General features: G+C 43.4%; 1 protein-coding gene across 1 annotated transcript in view; it reads right to left on the bottom strand.

Annotated features, from left to right (window-relative positions):
- LOC122788982 (minichromosome maintenance complex binding protein) overlaps positions 1 to 17,834 on the bottom strand; it is a 1,363,580-nt gene that overhangs the window by 348,764 nt on the left and 996,982 nt on the right. Inside the window, exon 16 of the mRNA XM_044056074.1 lies at positions 14,273 to 14,406. Within this exon, the coding sequence (XP_043912009.1) occupies positions 14,273 to 14,406 (134 nt within the window). The remainder of the gene's footprint in view (positions 1 to 14,272; positions 14,407 to 17,834) is intronic.

Genomic DNA, 17,834 nt, shown 5'->3' with positions numbered 1-17,834 from the left:
TCCAATTCCCTCTTGGTGGCAGCCGCCATCAACATGGCATCTACCGGAGGCCCCTTACTCCAATGGGCACGGGTCAGCGGGGACTGAGAATACGGTCGGGCCTTTTTCGATTGGCTCCACGGTGTCCGGTTCCTTCCACGCCCTGGTGGTAATGAGGTCCACCAGGGGTCGGGCAGGAGGACACCCAAGAGGTAGACGGGCCCGCTTCAAATGCCTCCAAGAACACGGACTCGTCCGAGAAAGACTTGGGGGCAGACCACCCCCCCTTATGCGGAGCATTTCCATGATGTCTCCAAATGAGACATCCTCAGGGGGTGATCTTGGGGAGCCTTCCCCTTCCTCCAAGTCCGTGTCTTCTGTGAGAGACTAGGGGGAGTCAATGTGCCTCCTTTTGCACGTATGTTTGCGGGGGGCATCCTCCGGGGGGCTGTCAGAGGACTCCTTGCAAACAGTGACCTGTTCCAAAGGAACAACTTGGGGCAAAGGAGCGGGCTGTCCCAAGGGCCGGATGGTGGAAGCCTGATCCAGTGCAGAGGGAGCGCGGGATGGAGCCGAAGCAAGTGCCGGGGGTCCGGAGACCCTCAACAGGGCCCTCTCCACTACAAACGCCGAAGGGGAGCCGACCTCGGCCAAAGGATCCGACAATCGGCTCCCCCACGGATCCGAGGAGTGGATCGGAGCCGGCGCCGAAGCGCTCGGATCTGAGGGGACAGTGCGCTCAGACACAGACGGCGCCGAAGGAGCACTGATCCCCCCAGATCCGAAGCTCGGATCCAGGCTCCGAGAGGTCGGATCCGAAGCACTCGAGGGCAGGGTCGAAGCCGAAGTACCGAGTACTGTCGGCGCCGACCCACCCACGGCTCCGAAGCTGCTCGGCTCCAACTGCTCCGAACCCGGGTAGTGGGTTGGAGAAGGAGCAATAGGTTTAAAGAAAGGGGTCGAGCTCCCCCCCAGAGGGGGGGGGGGGAGGCAAGAGCACTCCCATCTGCATCTGGGCCTGGGTGAACCTTCTCATCATCCGGTCCAGATCAGCGTCTGATAAGCTATAGGTCGATCTCGACGAGGCTACCGAGGTAGGCCTTGAGTGCCTCCTGGATAGCCTCGACGGAGATCGGGTCTCCTCCTCCTCAGGTCCCGGTCAAAAACACACGGGTGACCGGAGCCGAGGAGGGGGAGAACCAGCAGACAAGGAGGCCGGAGGAGAAGCCCGCTTGGCAGGCGGGGCCGAAACAGAGGTCTCGGACCGCCGCTTATGGTGCTTCTCCCTCCGGTCCTTCTTTCTAGCTTCCCTCTCCTCCGAACCACTACAGGGAGGTTGAGTCCCAGGAGGAGGAGGGGGAGCCGGAGAGGAGGTAACCGTGGACATGGTTCCCCCCGAAGGAGCGGAGGTCGGAGCAGAGTCCGGGGGCAAAAGTCCCGCCAGGACCAGCTTAGACCTCCGCTCCTTCAATGCCCTGGGGTTGAACCCCGCACAAATGGAGCATCCAGAAGTGAGGTGTTCAACCCCAAGGCATCGAACGCACCGAGTGTGGCCATCAGCAGGGGAAAGCTTATGGCCACACTCGGAGCACTTCGAGAAAACAGCCTTGGGTTGTTCCGACATCCCAAAAGCTTAGAATTTACTTAAACTAAAGGTAAAAAGCAAAAGTAAATTACACACACAACAGGCCCAAACACACACTACGCTACCAGCGAGGGGAGGGAAAACTAAGTAAAACTTATTAAGTTAACTAAACAAGTTTAAATATCAAAAAGGGAGCCTAAACTTTCACTCAAACTTTCAAAAATAATTAAGTTTTAACACTAAAACACTTTATATATCTACTTAGCTGAAGAGCTCGAAAACACCAATCTGGTCACCAGCGCGGCAAACTAGATCTGAGGTCATGTAGGGAGAGCAGGGCATTATGGGTGAGGGGAGGAGCTGAGAGCTCGGATCCATAGCTGGTAAACCATGCCGGTTCGGATCCGATATCGGATCCATAACCCACAGGTTGCAGACAAATGAATCTCCTACTTCAGATATATAGTTTTTGAGTAAAATATCTACATGAAAGAATATCCCAATTAAAAAAAAATGGAAATATGTAGAACATCCAAACCTAATTTGGGGCATGTGTTTAGACAAGTGTGCACTTGTCAAGATCAGGGAAGAGAATTTTTGCAATATTTGACAAACACAAGGCAGGATTTTTTCCAGGTTGAAAATATAACAGTTCACAGATAGCTACATTTGTCGATTTCCTGATGGTGTGAATGTTAGGAAAATTAAATTTTTTTTTTCTTCCAGAAAATGTATGTTCCAATAAAACTGATGTTATTGCTTGTGAAACATTGTTAAAGAACAATGACTGGAAACCAGTTCTGTCAGGGTATAAATGTTTTTACTGTAACAGGCATTCAAAAAAAAAAAAAAAACCAGGTGAAGGTGTTATGATAGGGATCATAAGATATTCTTCTATTCACATGTCGCAGTATTCCTAACATGGGGGAGTCTGCCTCCAGCTGACTCATACGTCCGTCCAGCACACCAAAGTCTAAATGCTACTGCAAGGTACATGAGATGATGCACATCAGCATACATCAGCCATAAAGAGACGTTGGGTGTAAAGTGGACGTCAGCACGTACTTACCCCAGAACTTTTCTGCCACCTGTCCAACTGCCATCTCCGGTTATGGCTCATCAGAAAATTTGCGTTTGTGCTTCAGGTAAGTATCCCATGGGGGAGGGGTTTCTTTCCTTTTGGCTACTGTGCTGTTTTTTTTATTGAGTGTACATGTCAGCTAGGAAGGAAAAGTGTCAGTGTGGAAGGCAGACTCCACATAAAGACTCCCACCAGCTTTGCTTATTTTACTTAGGCCCAGGACACAACCACACGTCCTGCGATATTCGCAAGGCCTTTGTTCCTAAACCCCTCTGTAGCTGCCTACAGTCCCTTAGGTTGTATTTGGAGAATTAGTGCCTTAAGCGCTTAGCTAGAAACATGGCTCCGACGTTGGGCCCTTCAGAAGAGCTGCAATTCAAGAAAGCCAAGAAGCCTTGGCCCAATCCTACAGCAGCTCCCTCTACTCTAGGTGCCCCTCCTGAGGATGATGAAGGCCTGGAGGTAGCTTCAGAATCCACAGAGCCAGCTTTTAAGGACACCTCGGTGGAAGCAGTCAAGGAATCTGTAGGCACATCCCAGAGGGATTCGCGGGCATCCGATTTGGGTGCGGGGAGGGGGGACCACAGCTGGTTATCTATTAAGGTCCACGAGGTGCGACGCAGATTGCGGTTCATGAGGATGTTCTGAGGGATATTGTGGAATGCTGCCCGATGTCAGGCCCTTCTCTCTTTCATTGCCTGGCTCCAAAGAAGAAGCTTAAAACTAAACATGTTTCCCCAGCTCCTCAGGACTAGGTCTCCAATCAAACTCCTGACTGGTAAGCCTTTACACAATGTCTCTAACATCTTCATGGCTCTACGTCTGACATCAGTCCCCTCTTTACTGGCACAGGCCCTTTCTCCTCCTAACCTTTTGAAGAGGCCTGCAGAGGATGTCCCTTCTAAGGAGGAAGTTTCATCAGAGGTTGAATCTCTTGCTTATTCTACTCAAATTCCTTCTCCTCTGGTTTATGCCTCCCCAGAGGAGGAATCTAGTGGTACAGATTCTCCTGGGGAGGATATTTCCTTTGGAAAGACCATTTTGAATATGAAGGACTTCTTTAAGTGGGATTGCTGCCAGGTTTCAGAGATTCAAAAGCGGTACTATGACCTCCTACAGATGGAAACCCCTAATCCTTCAGCCATCCCTCCAGTTCTGCTGGCCTTCTTGGATGCCTTCACTGCAGCTTCTAAGTGCCGGGTTCCCAACCTCCAGCCCTCAAGTACCCTGACAGATTTTACAAGGTGCCTGAGGATGCTAAGTTCCTTTTTAAGGCACCCTCGGCTGACCCAGCTACTATATCAGTGGCAGCAGACAAAGCTTCCAAACACTTTTACCCTCCACCTCCTTGCTTCCCTCTAATGAAAGCAAGGTTATGGACAGGTTGGGTAAAGTGCATACTTCTGCAACCTTGGCATTTAGAGCAATGAATTATCAGACTTGCATGGTCAAATATTCCCTGCCTCTTGTGGCACATGCAGTGAAACTCCTGTCAGAGCTTCAAGATTGTCCCAACAAGGCCAGGCTTTCCAGCACCCTTCATTCTTGCTCCCAGTTTACTAGGCAGTCCATCTAATGCATTTATGTGGAGGCTTCGCCTAGGGCTGCAGCTACAGGGTCTGTCCTGAGAAGGTACTAGTGGCTTAGATTATAACCCTTGCTAGATGATATCAAAGTTAAGCTCATGGATGCCCCTCTCGACAACCACGCCTTATTTGGCTCAGCAGCAACAGAGCTATTTAAAACTCTTCAGGAAAAGGGGAAGGAACTTCAGGATTTAAAAAACAAATTTGTCTCTTCTGTCTCCCGTTTCCACAGAAATCACCCAACCAGAATCACCTTTGTTAGGAAGACAACTAAACCTCTCCACCAAAAGGTAAAAGGGAGGCAAGGAGACTAACTCTTAAGTATGCTTCCTCAACACCATCTCATAAACAGCCTTTTCAGACCAAACCTGGTAGCCTGGGACTACCAGACCCCAGACCCATCTACCCGGTTTTCTCTTTGCCTCTCTCTCTCCCCTCAGCTTGGAAACAGATAACCCAGGACTCTTGGGTCCTTTCCATCATCAACCAAGGCTACTTTACTGTATGGGAAACCCACCCTACCTTCAAGGGAATCCCACACCCATCAGGACACTATCCAGGAGTTGCCACCCAATCAAAGGGAAAAAGGATTTTACTCCCAGATCTTTCTGGTTCCAAGGAAGGATAGCCGTTGGTGGCCCATCCTAGACCTGTCCCATTTAAACACCTTTTTGAATGTCCCCACCTTCCACATGCTGACCCTTCCTACTCTTCTTCATCAGATTCTTTCACAGGCCTTCATGGCATTACTGGACATAAAGGATGCCTACCTTCACATCCCCATTCATCAATGGTTCAGGAGATTCCTTTGCTTTTCTGTGGTTTCCTCTCATTTTCAGTTCTGTGCTTTGCCCTTTGGTCTATCTATGGCACAGAGGGTATTCACAAAATGTTTAGCCCCTGTTATAGCCCACTGTAGACTGCAGGGCATACAGATAACCCAGGACTCCATACTTGGATGATATGCTCCTCCAGGCCCCAGGACCATAAATTCTCCTGGGCAACCTTTCCTACACAATGTCTCTTTTGAGAGGGCTAGGGTTTACCATCAAAAGTCTTCCCTGACCCCCTCCCAGGTTTATGTCTTCCTGGGGTACAGGATCCTGACAAGCACAATGATAGCTTGCTTACCCTCAGAAAAGATCTTGTCTCTCACTCCATATTTCAAGGGCCCAATACCACTCCAATCCCTAACCACCAAGGAGTTCCTGCACCTCCTGGGGTTAATGGTCTCAACTATTCCAATATTTCCCTTTGGCAGGTTACACGAGGAAATTTCAATTGTTCCGGAGAACAGTTTGGAAGCAAGACACTCGTCCTTTGAAATTTGTTTGTCCTCCTCATTCCCTGTTTGACAAAGGAGTTATAGAGTGGTGGATTTTCCAGGTCACCAGAAATCCAGGCCGGCCCCTTCTTTCACCCACCCAGGATCCGTACACAGATGCATCAGAGACAGGATGGGATGCAAATCTAGGAAACTGGAAGGTCAGGGATGTGGTCCCCTCTTCAGTCAAAAGAACATAAAGGAAATAAGAGCTTTGATTTTTGCCCTCAAAATCTTCAAGTCCAGGATTTCACCAGGGGGTCCTAAGGTGGTTCACAGACAATATCTAGTACATCAACAAGCAGGGAGGGACAAAGTCCTATATTCTGTGCAGACTGACATTATATGCCTGGGAGACAGCCCAGCAAAGTCAGGTTTCACTCCAAGCTATTTACATTCCCCTCAGCTCAGAATGTGATGACAGACTCTCTAAGCAGGTCCAGGACTCAATCCCATGAGTGGATGTTTATCAGTGATGTGTTCCCAGACCTTGTCCATCAATGGGGTATCCCTCAGGCAGATCTTTTTGCCTCCTCCATGAACAGATATCTTCGCAAATATTGTACCATGATTTCACATTCTGGGGCAAAGAAGGTGGACACTTTATCCTTTCCATGGAAGGGGATGTTTCACACCCTTCCCACTCATTCAGAATGTTCTGCTGAAAATTCAGCAGGAACAATAGAAAATCTTGCTGGTGACCTCCTTTTGGCCAAGCCAGCATTGGATCCCCTTTTACACTTAGCCAAGGGCAATCACCACAAGTTACCCCTCAGGATGGACTTACTCACACAGGGAAAGGGAACTCTAGTACATCCACATAGGCTGACCCTAAACTTGACTCTGTGGGTGGTAGGGCTTTGATTCCCTTTAGACACTGTTACACGGAGGATGTGCTACAAGCTTTGCAGGAGGCCAGAAAACCCACTACTAGGAAATCTTACATCTCCAAATGGAAGAGGTTTTCCTTCTGGTGTCTCACAAAAAAATTTCAACCACTGTCTGTAGATGTACCCGGTTGTTTTGTCTCATCTCTGTGAATTAATGAAGAGCTGTTGTCATATTCCTCTGTCAAGGCACAGCTATCTGCCATTTCAGCATGCTCCTTCCTGGGCTTCAAGATTGGAAGTCGAGCTGTTCCTAAAAGGCATCTTTCACATTAGACCACCAAGGAAACCAGTGCCTCCTCCTTGGGATCTCAATTTTGTCCTGGAAAAACTTACCCTAGCCCCCTTCAAACCAGCAATGTCACACTCCCTGCAACACTGCACATGGAAAACAGTTCTCCTAGTGGCTATTACCTCTGCCAGAAGGGTTTTTGAGCTGCAAGTCCTCATGATCCTCTTCTCCCTTCACTGTCTTTCATAGGAACAGGGCTTCTCTTCGGACGAACCCATCCTTCATTACCAAGGTGGTAAATGAGTTATGCCTGATTCAGGCTATCAAGCTCCCTACCCTCTTTCTTTTTCCTCAGTCCTGCAGTGAGTGAATTATCCACACCTTGGATGTTCACAGACAACTCAGATACTATTTGTGCAAAATCAAGCCCATCCGTAAGTCGGACAGATTGTCTCCTATCACAAGGGCCCTGGGCCAACCTGTTTCCAAGCAAACTATTTCTTCTTGGATCTCTAAAGCCATTTCTTTCAGCTACTCAGACAATGGAAAGGATCTGTCCTCCCCTGTAAGGGCGCACACTCTTGCTAGGGCTGTGGCCCTCTCTGGGGCCTTCTTTAAAGGACTGGATACAACTTACATCCTGGTGACAGCTACCTGGTCCTCTGTTCGTACCTTCACCAATCAGGCTGTGGCCCTCTCTGGGGCCTTCTTTAAAGGACTGGATACAACTTACATCCTGGAGGCAGCTACCTGGTCCTCTGTTCGTACCTTCACCAATCACTACAAATTAGATGCTATTTCCAAGTCCAGAGTGGGGTTTGACAGCGCTATTCTCCATGGTTTTGTGGAAAATGTTTTGGCTCCTCCTCCGAATTCCTCCTCTGCATGAGCTTTGGCTTTCTCCCTCATGTTATGAATACTACAGCATATGAATAGGAGGACATAGAATAGTTGTGTAAAATCTTACCATAACCATAGATGTCCTTTTTCCTATATGCTGCATTACTGCTCACTCCCCTTCCACCTGATACTTGCCTGATCCCTAGTTACCTGTTCTCACTTTTATCATGATGGTGCTTTTGTGGCATTCAGCTCTGAGGTAGGTACATGCTGATGTCTGCTTTATACCAGACGTCTCTGTGGCTGATGTATGCCATCGCACAAACCTTGCAGCAGCATTTAGACTTTGGTATGCTGACCAGACATACAAATCAGCCAGAGATGGATTCCCCATATTATGAATACTTCAACATATAGAAGGAGGACATCTCTGGTTATGGTAAGATTTTATACAACTATTCTATTGCTATGAGACCTGAGATCATTGCAAGTTCAGTGATAACACCAATACTGTAGATTCTTTAACTGTGACAAAGACAACCCTGGAACATAAGTGTTGACTGTACAGACCACCAAGTCAAATACTGATGATCTAGAAGACTTCATACTTTTCTTGCATAGTGTTTGGGGACAAATTTACCAAAAGCAGAGTGGAATAATATTGATAACAGTATTAGTACGGAAATTTAGAATGTATGTTCAGGAGCAATTACTTAAGACTGTAAAAAAGCCTGCCAGAGAAAGGAACACATTAGACATTGTTTTACTAAAGAAATTACTATTACGTCATGTCAAGTTTTACCACCCTTGATGTGCAGTGATCAATGGTGTTATAAAGGTTAATTTCTTGCTAGATAATTCTACCAAACTGAAATCTAAACCAATGCAGAGAGGATTAATGACAGATTATGTGGAAGGAAAACAGTAACTATGTAAAACTAATTGGAGTGATGTGTTCATTGGAAGAACTGCAGAAGGAATGATGACAGTTTTGATAGAGAAACTGAAAACAAGGAATCAAAACATGCTTATCAGGATTTAGGCACACAATGTCAAGAGGATATATTTCCGTAAAAACAAGATACTTGATTAAGGTGACAGTCAAAAATAATAAGAAATGGAAGAGATGTTGAACTACGACTTAGAAAACTGAAATAAACAAGTGGACAAACGCAATAAACATATTTCAAGACAAGACCAAAAAATTTGAAGAAATTTTACATAAAGATATTGAGCAAAATAGGAAATCATTTTATAGATAAACAAGATTTGTAAGAGTAAATACATACAAATGGATAAACTGTGTATAGATTCTAAAATTTGTTCTCAGAAAGAACAGATTATATATATTTACAAAATCTTATGCAAAGCAGTTTTGCTCCACAAAGGGGATGATAAATTGCTCTAGTGACATCCAGGTAACCTCTGATACTGAAATCAAATTAGATTATGTTGAAAAACTATGCAAACTGGATACAAACAAAGCACACGGAGGGAGCAGAATTAATAATGATCTGAGAACACTTTGGCATGAACTTACATTACCATTATATCTATTTACTAGGTTGTATAAATACGGAGATTCCTCATGACTGGAGATATGCACATGTTAAACCATGTCTAAGGGAAAGAGAAGCAGAACAAACTCAGTTAATACAGACCCTGAAGTTTACTTTCATGCTGTGGAAAAATAATGGAGAAGGTTACGTTGGATAAAATGTCAGAACTGGAAAGGCTGGGACTTGAAACCAAATATCAGCACGCATATACTGAAAATAGATCTATTACAGCTATGAATGAAAAAATGTGCTGTGATGTAATAAAGATTCAACTTCAGCATTTGACAAGGTCTTACACAAAACACTGCAACAAATTAGAAATAAGTATTGATATAATCTTGATATTATTACCATAAATTAGAAGTAGGTATTGATGTAATCTTGATAAACTGGATAACTGCATAGCTTACAAAAAGGACATGGCAAGTATACAGCAATTGGACAGGTGAAATTCTATAGTCAGGGTGCCTCATGGGGCTCTATCCTAGGCCCATACTTGTTTAGACTGCATCTGTCAGATCTAGCTTTTTCATCTGAGGTGTTCTACAGTCTATATGCAGATGACTTGAAAATAAGTAAATTAACTATGTGTTACAGATACAGCAAATCTGAAAAAGAACTTCACTAAATTGACAATTTTGGCACAAGAGAATATGCTGATAAATACACCAAATGCTAAGCATATTATATTTGGGAGACCAACTGAAAGGTGTATACGACCCATCTATGTCAAGCAATCCTGCTTGCTTCCTGCTAATGACTTAAGACTACAAGGCTTTGAAAACTTGAGGCTGCTCGGGTAATGCAGAAGTCTGAAATACTGGGAGGGGCTGGTCTCTCACAGCACTGGCTTTGCACTTCCAGGTCTGGACAACACAAGGCTGCCCTGGGAAAAAAGTTGTCTGGACTGAGAAAGGTGGTGCAGAAGGGAACCACACTGACATTTCAGGCGTGGCACTATAGATTCTCCCTCCAAAACTGTCGCTACCTCAACAAGTTTAAGCTTACAGTGCATTTACCACTACAAAGGCCATCTCTGAACCAGCAAAATCAATTTTAGAGGCTTGGGCTGATGACAAAGAATAAAAAGTTGATTTTCAGATGCTAAATATTTCTGACAGGTACACACAAATTCTAATGCTCTATTTTGAGAATGGTGAGATAACCTCCTTGGGGATCTGATTCTAGGATATTCAATTTCTGGTTTCAAATCTCTCCAAAAATACACCCTATCTTCTGGACCTGTTGAGAACTACAACTGTTTACAAAGAAAACAAATTTAGAAGTTACCAGCACCAATGGATACTCCAAAACTGCAACTTCAAATTACTGACCACGAAGACATGGAGATCAACACAGATGACTCACTTTGCAGACAATTACCATGCTAGTGGCAAAGTTGTCAACCACAAGGAAATGGAGTACATCTTTCCATAATGTAATCAAAATCCACTCATTCCTGGGTTATCATAACCAAACTGAGAAATTCATATCTAGATTTGTTTCCCCTTTGAAAAAATGAAGCGAAATAGTTCCCTTGGTTGGAAAGTAATAAGAATCTCCTGACCAATAATCCTCTAGGATGGGATCCACATTTAAGCTGAACATATGCCTTACCTGCAGTCAAGTTACTGCTAGTCACTGTATACAGTTACATAAGGAAATGTTCCTGTGACATAGTCAAACAGATTTTTTTTGCCCTCTTCACCATTTTGACCAATTCATATCCACTGGCTGACCGAAAACAATGTCGGCAGACCCCCCCCCGCAAAAACACCAGTGTTAGTTTGCAGGTGTTTTTCAACCATTTAAATTTAGACTTTTTTTCGGTATTTTGAACATTGTGTGTAATGACTTTCAACGTTATGAACGTTGACCATGTGAATTTCAACATTTTGATAATAAACCCATCCCAGACTGCTTACTAAACAATCTAAAATGATACCTAGTGCAACCACTTGGTATTCTCTAACCCCAGTCTGAGCACTGGCTTTTTTTCCAGCAGAGTGGAGAACAGCTGCAGTAATCCCCTTGCACAAAGGGATCCATCAACCGGCCCTAGGAACTATAGATCCATAAGCCTAAACCAGCCTTATCTGTAAGGACATGGAAAGAATCATTATGGACATTATCAACAAGAGCATAGGTGACCTTCAAAACTCTTGACCAAACACAGTTTGGCTTCATTAAGGGTAGATCATGCTTACCAAACCTGGGGGACTTCTTTCAGAATGTCACCAAAGTCCTGGATGAAGGCAAAATAGCACATACTGCCTATCTTAACTTGGCCAAGGCGTTTGACACAATCCCCCACTCAGGTATCATTGACAAACTCTCCCAGCCAGGGATTAACCCATATGTCAGTAGATTGTTAGCCCAATGCCTCACAGACAGAAAGCATACTGTCAAGGTTGGGGATTCCAACCCTACCAGTAGACCAGTTACAAGTGGAGTACTACAAGGATCTGTGCTGGGCCCTCTACTGTTTGGAATCTATTTCTCAGAAGTCCAGGTGAAAGTAGATGGCCTGTGGCTTACCATGTTCACTGACTGCAAACTGGGATTAACACTGAAGGATTTTTATCTGAAAGCTATGTTTTATCAAAAGTTTACTGGTACAACGTGGAACTTTCTTTTGTTTTGGTGCAACCACTGAGTCCCCAGATGATGTTAACATATTACAAAAGGAACCAACGCAGACAAATGACTGGTGCCAAAGCCACAGACAAAAACTAAATGCAAAACAGTGCATTATTACCCCCTTTGACAAAGAGAAAATCCCTGCAAATTACAATATTGACAGCACCCTGACAAGCTCAAACCCTGTGGTTTGAGATTTGGGAACGCAGGTAGCTAGAAATCTAAACTTTGATCACCATGTGTCCACAGTGGTAAGGAAAGCCTTCTACATTGCGCATCACATAAGAAAAGACATTGCATCCAAGACCAAGGATGTTACACTCCTCTGTACTCAACCATCAGACCACTATGAGCAAAATGCTCCCCCCTTTTGTATGTACCTCACCAGACACCTGCAGCACCTGGAGAGACCACAGAGATTTCTCACCAAGAAAATTCATGTCCTCTAAAACATAACCTACACGGAAAGACTGAAAGCCCTGTCACTGTACTCTGTATCCTACAAGCTACTGAGAGCAGACTTGTGCCTGGCCTACAGAGCAGTCCCTGACCCTACTCTAATGGAAATGCTGCGCATCTGCAAATAAAATGGGACAAGTCACTTGCTCCAGAGATTTCAACCTAGCCTGTGCTATTAACAGAACATGCTGGACAGACATCACCTAGAGATTGCTGCTCCTCTGGAATAAACTCCCAATTCATGCGAAGCAGAGCTCCTCAATAATGCTAATCCAAGCGCAACCTAGACAACTGTATGGGAGACCATAAAATCTCCATGGGGGTAGCAGTTGGTGCTTATCATACACTATCTCTGCGAATGACCATCTAACAAAGGACAATTAGGGAACATGGGTATAATATTGTTAGGCTTGTAAAGGCACTAGGGCCATTAGCCTAGTAACCTCAAATGAACCTAAGAAATAGTTTAGCATTACCACACTTCATATGATTCTGTAAAATAAATAAATCAATGACTCTGTTAAAACAGAGCCAAAAGGTAACACTTCAGGGAACTTACAAATTTATCATCCATATTCTTATAATAGTGCTTCACTTTTCACCATTTGCTTTTCCACTTACTGGTACAAGAAAACATTCATTTTAAGATAATTCTTTAAATACCCACCTTATCATTTTCTTATTTTTTTGTTGGGGTGGGGCTGGCTGGAACTATTTGATGGTCTGCTGTGCTTCACTGATGGGAAAGAATACACAAACAGGAGAGAACAGGGCACAGAAAAAGGATAACTAGAAACTGTTTTGCCACTGATGGACTGGACAGCTGTAGCCAAAACAAGAGAAAGTGTCATGGGATCTTCCAAGGTACAAAAGATATAATGAAGTCCTTGATCACATAAAGGACACTAATGGATATGTTCAACCAAACATCAAGAATATTAAAAATTTAGGAACTTTTAGTTATGATTGTCGTGAAGAGACTAAAATCAGAGGGCATGACAAAAAATATGACCCACCAGGTCTATATTAAAATCAGCGAACGCTGATTTATCGACCCCATGTAAGTGAAAACTTACAATCCCGAACGCTTAGAACAGCGATTTTTTCCCCAGGGAAAAAAATTGCTGTCCCAAAAAAGGGGAAAAAAAAAAAAACAAAAACCTTTAAAACATTACATAACGTGGAGGGCTGTGCCCCCCACCCCCTACTTAAATATACCAACTCCGAGATTGCACTACACTGACAAAAATGGCAAAATAACGAAGGTGGCCAAGCGATTTCTTTCCAAGGGAAAGAATTCGTTTATATGCAGTTTCAGTATTTTGCCGTTTCGCGCTTTAAAGTTCGATCAAGACACATTCGAAAGAATGCTTCTTCGATCATATAATAGGGAACCTGACCCACCATATGGCTGCTGCTGCTATGGGGGTGCAGCCCTACACCAAAAGGTATTGAAGCAAAGAAGCATAACTTATAGGGATGTGGAAAGCCTTAAGTAGTCAGTCTAGACAATGCTGCATGCTACAGAGACCTTCTTTGAGTCGGATTACAAACCAATCACAATTGGGCTTACAATGAAAATGAGGTTTTGTCAGCTTAGATCTAAACAAATATATTGAGTGCTTACTATGCTTGTTTTAGATACTTAAATATTTGCCTCACATTTTTATTCAAACAGATTTCTGATTTTTTTTTTTTTTTTTTTTATAAAGTGCACTTAAGCAAAGTTCTTTTTCTGAAAGCCATGGCTCTTATTGCTTGATTTAGGAATGCATCATACCTTAACATTAATCATAGCAGGCTAGTGAAATGCAACAATTAAAAAAAAAAAAAAAAAAAAAACAAGCATGTTATTTTGGCTTTATCTGGTAAATAAATCCTCCTGCACCATAATCCAGAAAATATTTATGACCAACTTGAACATATTTAGTTTACAGATAACGGTTTCAATACAATCTTAATATAATTTAAATGTAAGCTGTTCAGATATAAACAAGCATTGCTTCAAAATGCAAAACCCTGCATTGCCTTCTTTAAACTAATGGGCTAAAACTCTAATACTAAGTGTAAAATTAAAGAAACGTTGACTTTCAAACATACCGGTAGGAGAGACTTTCCTTCTGATAAGACAAGTACATTAACATTGCAACAGAATTCCATTTGGTGGTAATTGAAGTCATAATCTACTTTCTGCCAAGTGATCAGGTTACTTAGTGCCGTCAGATTTCTTACACCTGCAATTTCAAAAGGAATATTGACAAAATATAATAGTCACAATACAATAATTAGAGAGAGAAAAAATGACTATCCCATTTCAGCACAGCAGAAAACAGGCACAAGATTATGTACAAAATTAACAAGATCTGTAACCTGAATACGTTTCACTTTTATTTGAACACCTGAGACCAAGTAGACCCATTTTTTACAGCATTATTCTGCCATGCAGATGAACAGATTTAGAAAAGCAAATTAATTTAACTACTTGCTGGGAAAGTACAGCTGTTTAAGTTGCACCTACCCATATAACAGGAGATGTCCAAATTCATTACAGCTACAGTTGCCTTTAAGCTGTATGGGTTTGTCTTGCCCAAGATAACAACTAGCCAGCTTCCAAAAGCACTGGCTCTCTATTACTCTTCCAATCTGACTGGTGATTGGTCAGCCCTGAGAAGGAAAAAATCAGCAGGCAGAGTGAAATCTTCAGGACTTTTTTGCTTAAAAATTAAATAGTGTACTCATCCTAAAAGCAAACTATTTCCCAACAATAAACTAGGGGTATGGTGGGCGAGTGTGGCTACTGCAGCAGTGAGGAACTCTTAACATCTACTGTTATTGGTTAAGTGCAACTTACATAACTGTACTATAGTCATTCCCACTGCTGCAGTACTCTTTAGGCTACATTGGTTGATTACCAAAACCTACCCAACCTGGGAGGAGGAAGGATATGGATTCAGAAGTCCCTGGAAAATGGTCCTAGCAAAGCCAGCCCTGGATCTAGAAAAAAAAAAAAAGAACCCAGTTAGCAATGCCTTGTAAATGTACAGACGACCACGTAACTGTCCCAAAAATGTTTCTCCAGTACTTCTCCCTTTCCAATATGCCATCAATGAAGACAAGGCCCTCGTAGAATGCGACTTAATACTGCCTGGAACTGGCTTACCATGGTGGATGTAACAAAAGGCAAGAGCTGAGGACAGCCAACTGGAAAAAAGTCCGATAGACGCAGGTTGTGCTTTCTTAATCCCAAAATAAGAAATAAATAGCAGATTAACTTTTCTAAAGGACTTGGTTCCATCAAGATAGTATCTGAGCTGCCAATGCATATCCAGCAAATGTAGAATCCTCTGTCCCTTGTTCCGAGAGTTAGGATAACAGGCATAAGATTGAAAGCACCTGAGACAAAGTAGATTGATGGCTTGAGTCAAAGAAACTCAAATTTTAGCATGAATGAGAGGGATTTGTTTTTATTGACACCCTATCCCAACAGTAGATCAGAGAGGGTTTCTCCATGAAAACAGCTTCCACGTAAGATACTCATCTTGCAGATTCAGCGGAGAGGGCATTTTCTAATCTGATGAACCTTAAATGTACAGTGATGTGCAGGCTCAAATGGAGAAGAGGTCAACATTTCCAGCTGACAGTTTAGTTGTGCAAGATCCTACCATAATGGTAGACTTCCTTTCTCTTCATTGTTGCAGTATTCACTACAATAGGGATCTCTTGTCAAAGGTAGTCTGGTGTTCTGCCAGTATACCAAAGCCTTTAGGTTGCCTTAAGGTACGCTGTACATAATACCTATGCTCCCTGTGTAAAGCGTAGGGCATAACTGTGAGGTCCAGAAGTACCATACATAGAAGTAAGACACCCAGTAAGAATGCTAGTCCAAGGAGGAGAAAGGTAACCAATACATCTGGAAGAGAAAAGGAAGAGGGAGAGGAAGGAGGGAGTGAATACTGCAATAGTGAAGAAAAGGACATTACATTTATGGTAAGATACAACTACTGCAGTATTCATTACAACAGGTTCAGTGCGTCCAAAAGGTCAGGAAGAAGAAAGGAAGTAGGAAGGACCAGCAGCGTTCTCTAGAAACCCATGAAGGATGGACCTAGCAAAACCAGATCTAGCTCTGGAAATTCCATCTAACTTGTAGTGCTTGGTAAATGTATGCACAGAAGTCCAGGTAGCTGCCTCAAGAATAGAGTTAGTATCCAGTCCCTTGAAAAAGCCACAGCTCTAACAGAATGAGCCTTAAGAGAAGGAAGGCTCTTATCAGGAAAGGAATAACAGAAAGAAATGGCTTTATAAATCCAAGAAGAAATAGTTTTCTTGGACACTGCCAATCCTAAAGATCTAGGATTTAAGGAAAGAAAGATGTAATCAGATTTGTGAATAAAGTCTTAGGTTTTATCCAAATAAAATCTGAGTTGTCTATGCACACCTAATGTGTGCAGTACTTTCGCACTAGTAGACTGAGGAGAAGGAAGAAAAGTGGGGAAATGAATACACTGATTAAGAGACAACTCGTTTACCACGTTGGGAATAAAAGGATTAGTACGAAGGAACACCCTGTCCTTATGGAACACTAAAAAAGGAGGACAAGTCATAAGGGCTTGTAGCTCAGACACCAGTCTGGCAGAAGTAAGGGCTAACAAAAGTGCTGCCTTTCAAGAAAAATCTGTAAATAAGCTGAAGCAGCATGCTCAAAAGCAGTCTGGGTCAATTTTTCCAAAAGAAAATTAAGATCCTAGGGAGGAGGAACAAGCTTGAGAGGCCTAATATGAAGGATGCCTTTATGAAATTGCTTAGCTTCAAATCTTTAAGCTAAAGGAGATGGTAAAGGCAGACGAGCAGTGACAGCTAAGTGGGGCCTTAACAAAAGAGTAAGACAACCCAGAATTAAGCAGTACACATATGAGAGAACCAAAGAACATCTGCAAAAACTGAAACCAGGTTACAAGAAAGACAGCAAGCTGAAAACCTCTCATTTGGAAAAGTAGGACTTCCTAGTATTGGGTTTCCTGGCCTCCTGCAAGACACTAAGCACGTCTTAAGAAAAAAAAGTGCACGTGCAATTGAAAAGCTATCACCCACAGTGGGAGCTGAAGAGTGGACAGGTGGGGATGGATGAGAGATCCCTTGTCTTGTGCGAGTAGGTCCACCCTGTGAAGTAACTTGGGATGACTGCACTTGGCTAAATGCAGAAGAGGGAACCAATACTGTCTCAGCCAAAATGAAGTCACCAGCAAGATTTTGGGAGCATCATGTTGAATTTTGAACAGGACGTTTGGAATAAATGGAAGGGGAGGGAAGGCTTAAAGAAACATCTCCTTCCAAGAAAAAGACAGGGCATCCACCTTACAAACCAGAGGACCCGGGATTTTGGCACAAAATAGGAGAAGAGAAGTGGTCGGTTCAGAAGAGAGGCAAAAAGATCTATTTGAGGAGTACCCCAATGGTGGACAATGTCCAGAAACACATCCCTGTGAAGCATCCATTTGTGGGATTAAGTTATGGACCTGCTTAGATAATCTGCCACAATGTTTTGACTTGAGGGAATGTAAACTGCCTGAAGACTTGGTTGATAATGGATAGCAAGTTCCCACACTACGAGTGCCAATCTGTAAAGAAGACAGGACCCTTGCCCCTGTTTGTTTACATACCA

This window comes from Protopterus annectens, chromosome 14.part0 (genome assembly GCF_019279795.1).
Source record: "Protopterus annectens isolate FY-2018-M chromosome 14.part0, PAN1.0, whole genome shotgun sequence".
Taxonomy (NCBI): domain Eukaryota; kingdom Metazoa; phylum Chordata; order Ceratodontiformes; family Protopteridae; genus Protopterus; species Protopterus annectens.
This window is presented reverse-complemented; position numbering and strand designations above follow the sequence as displayed.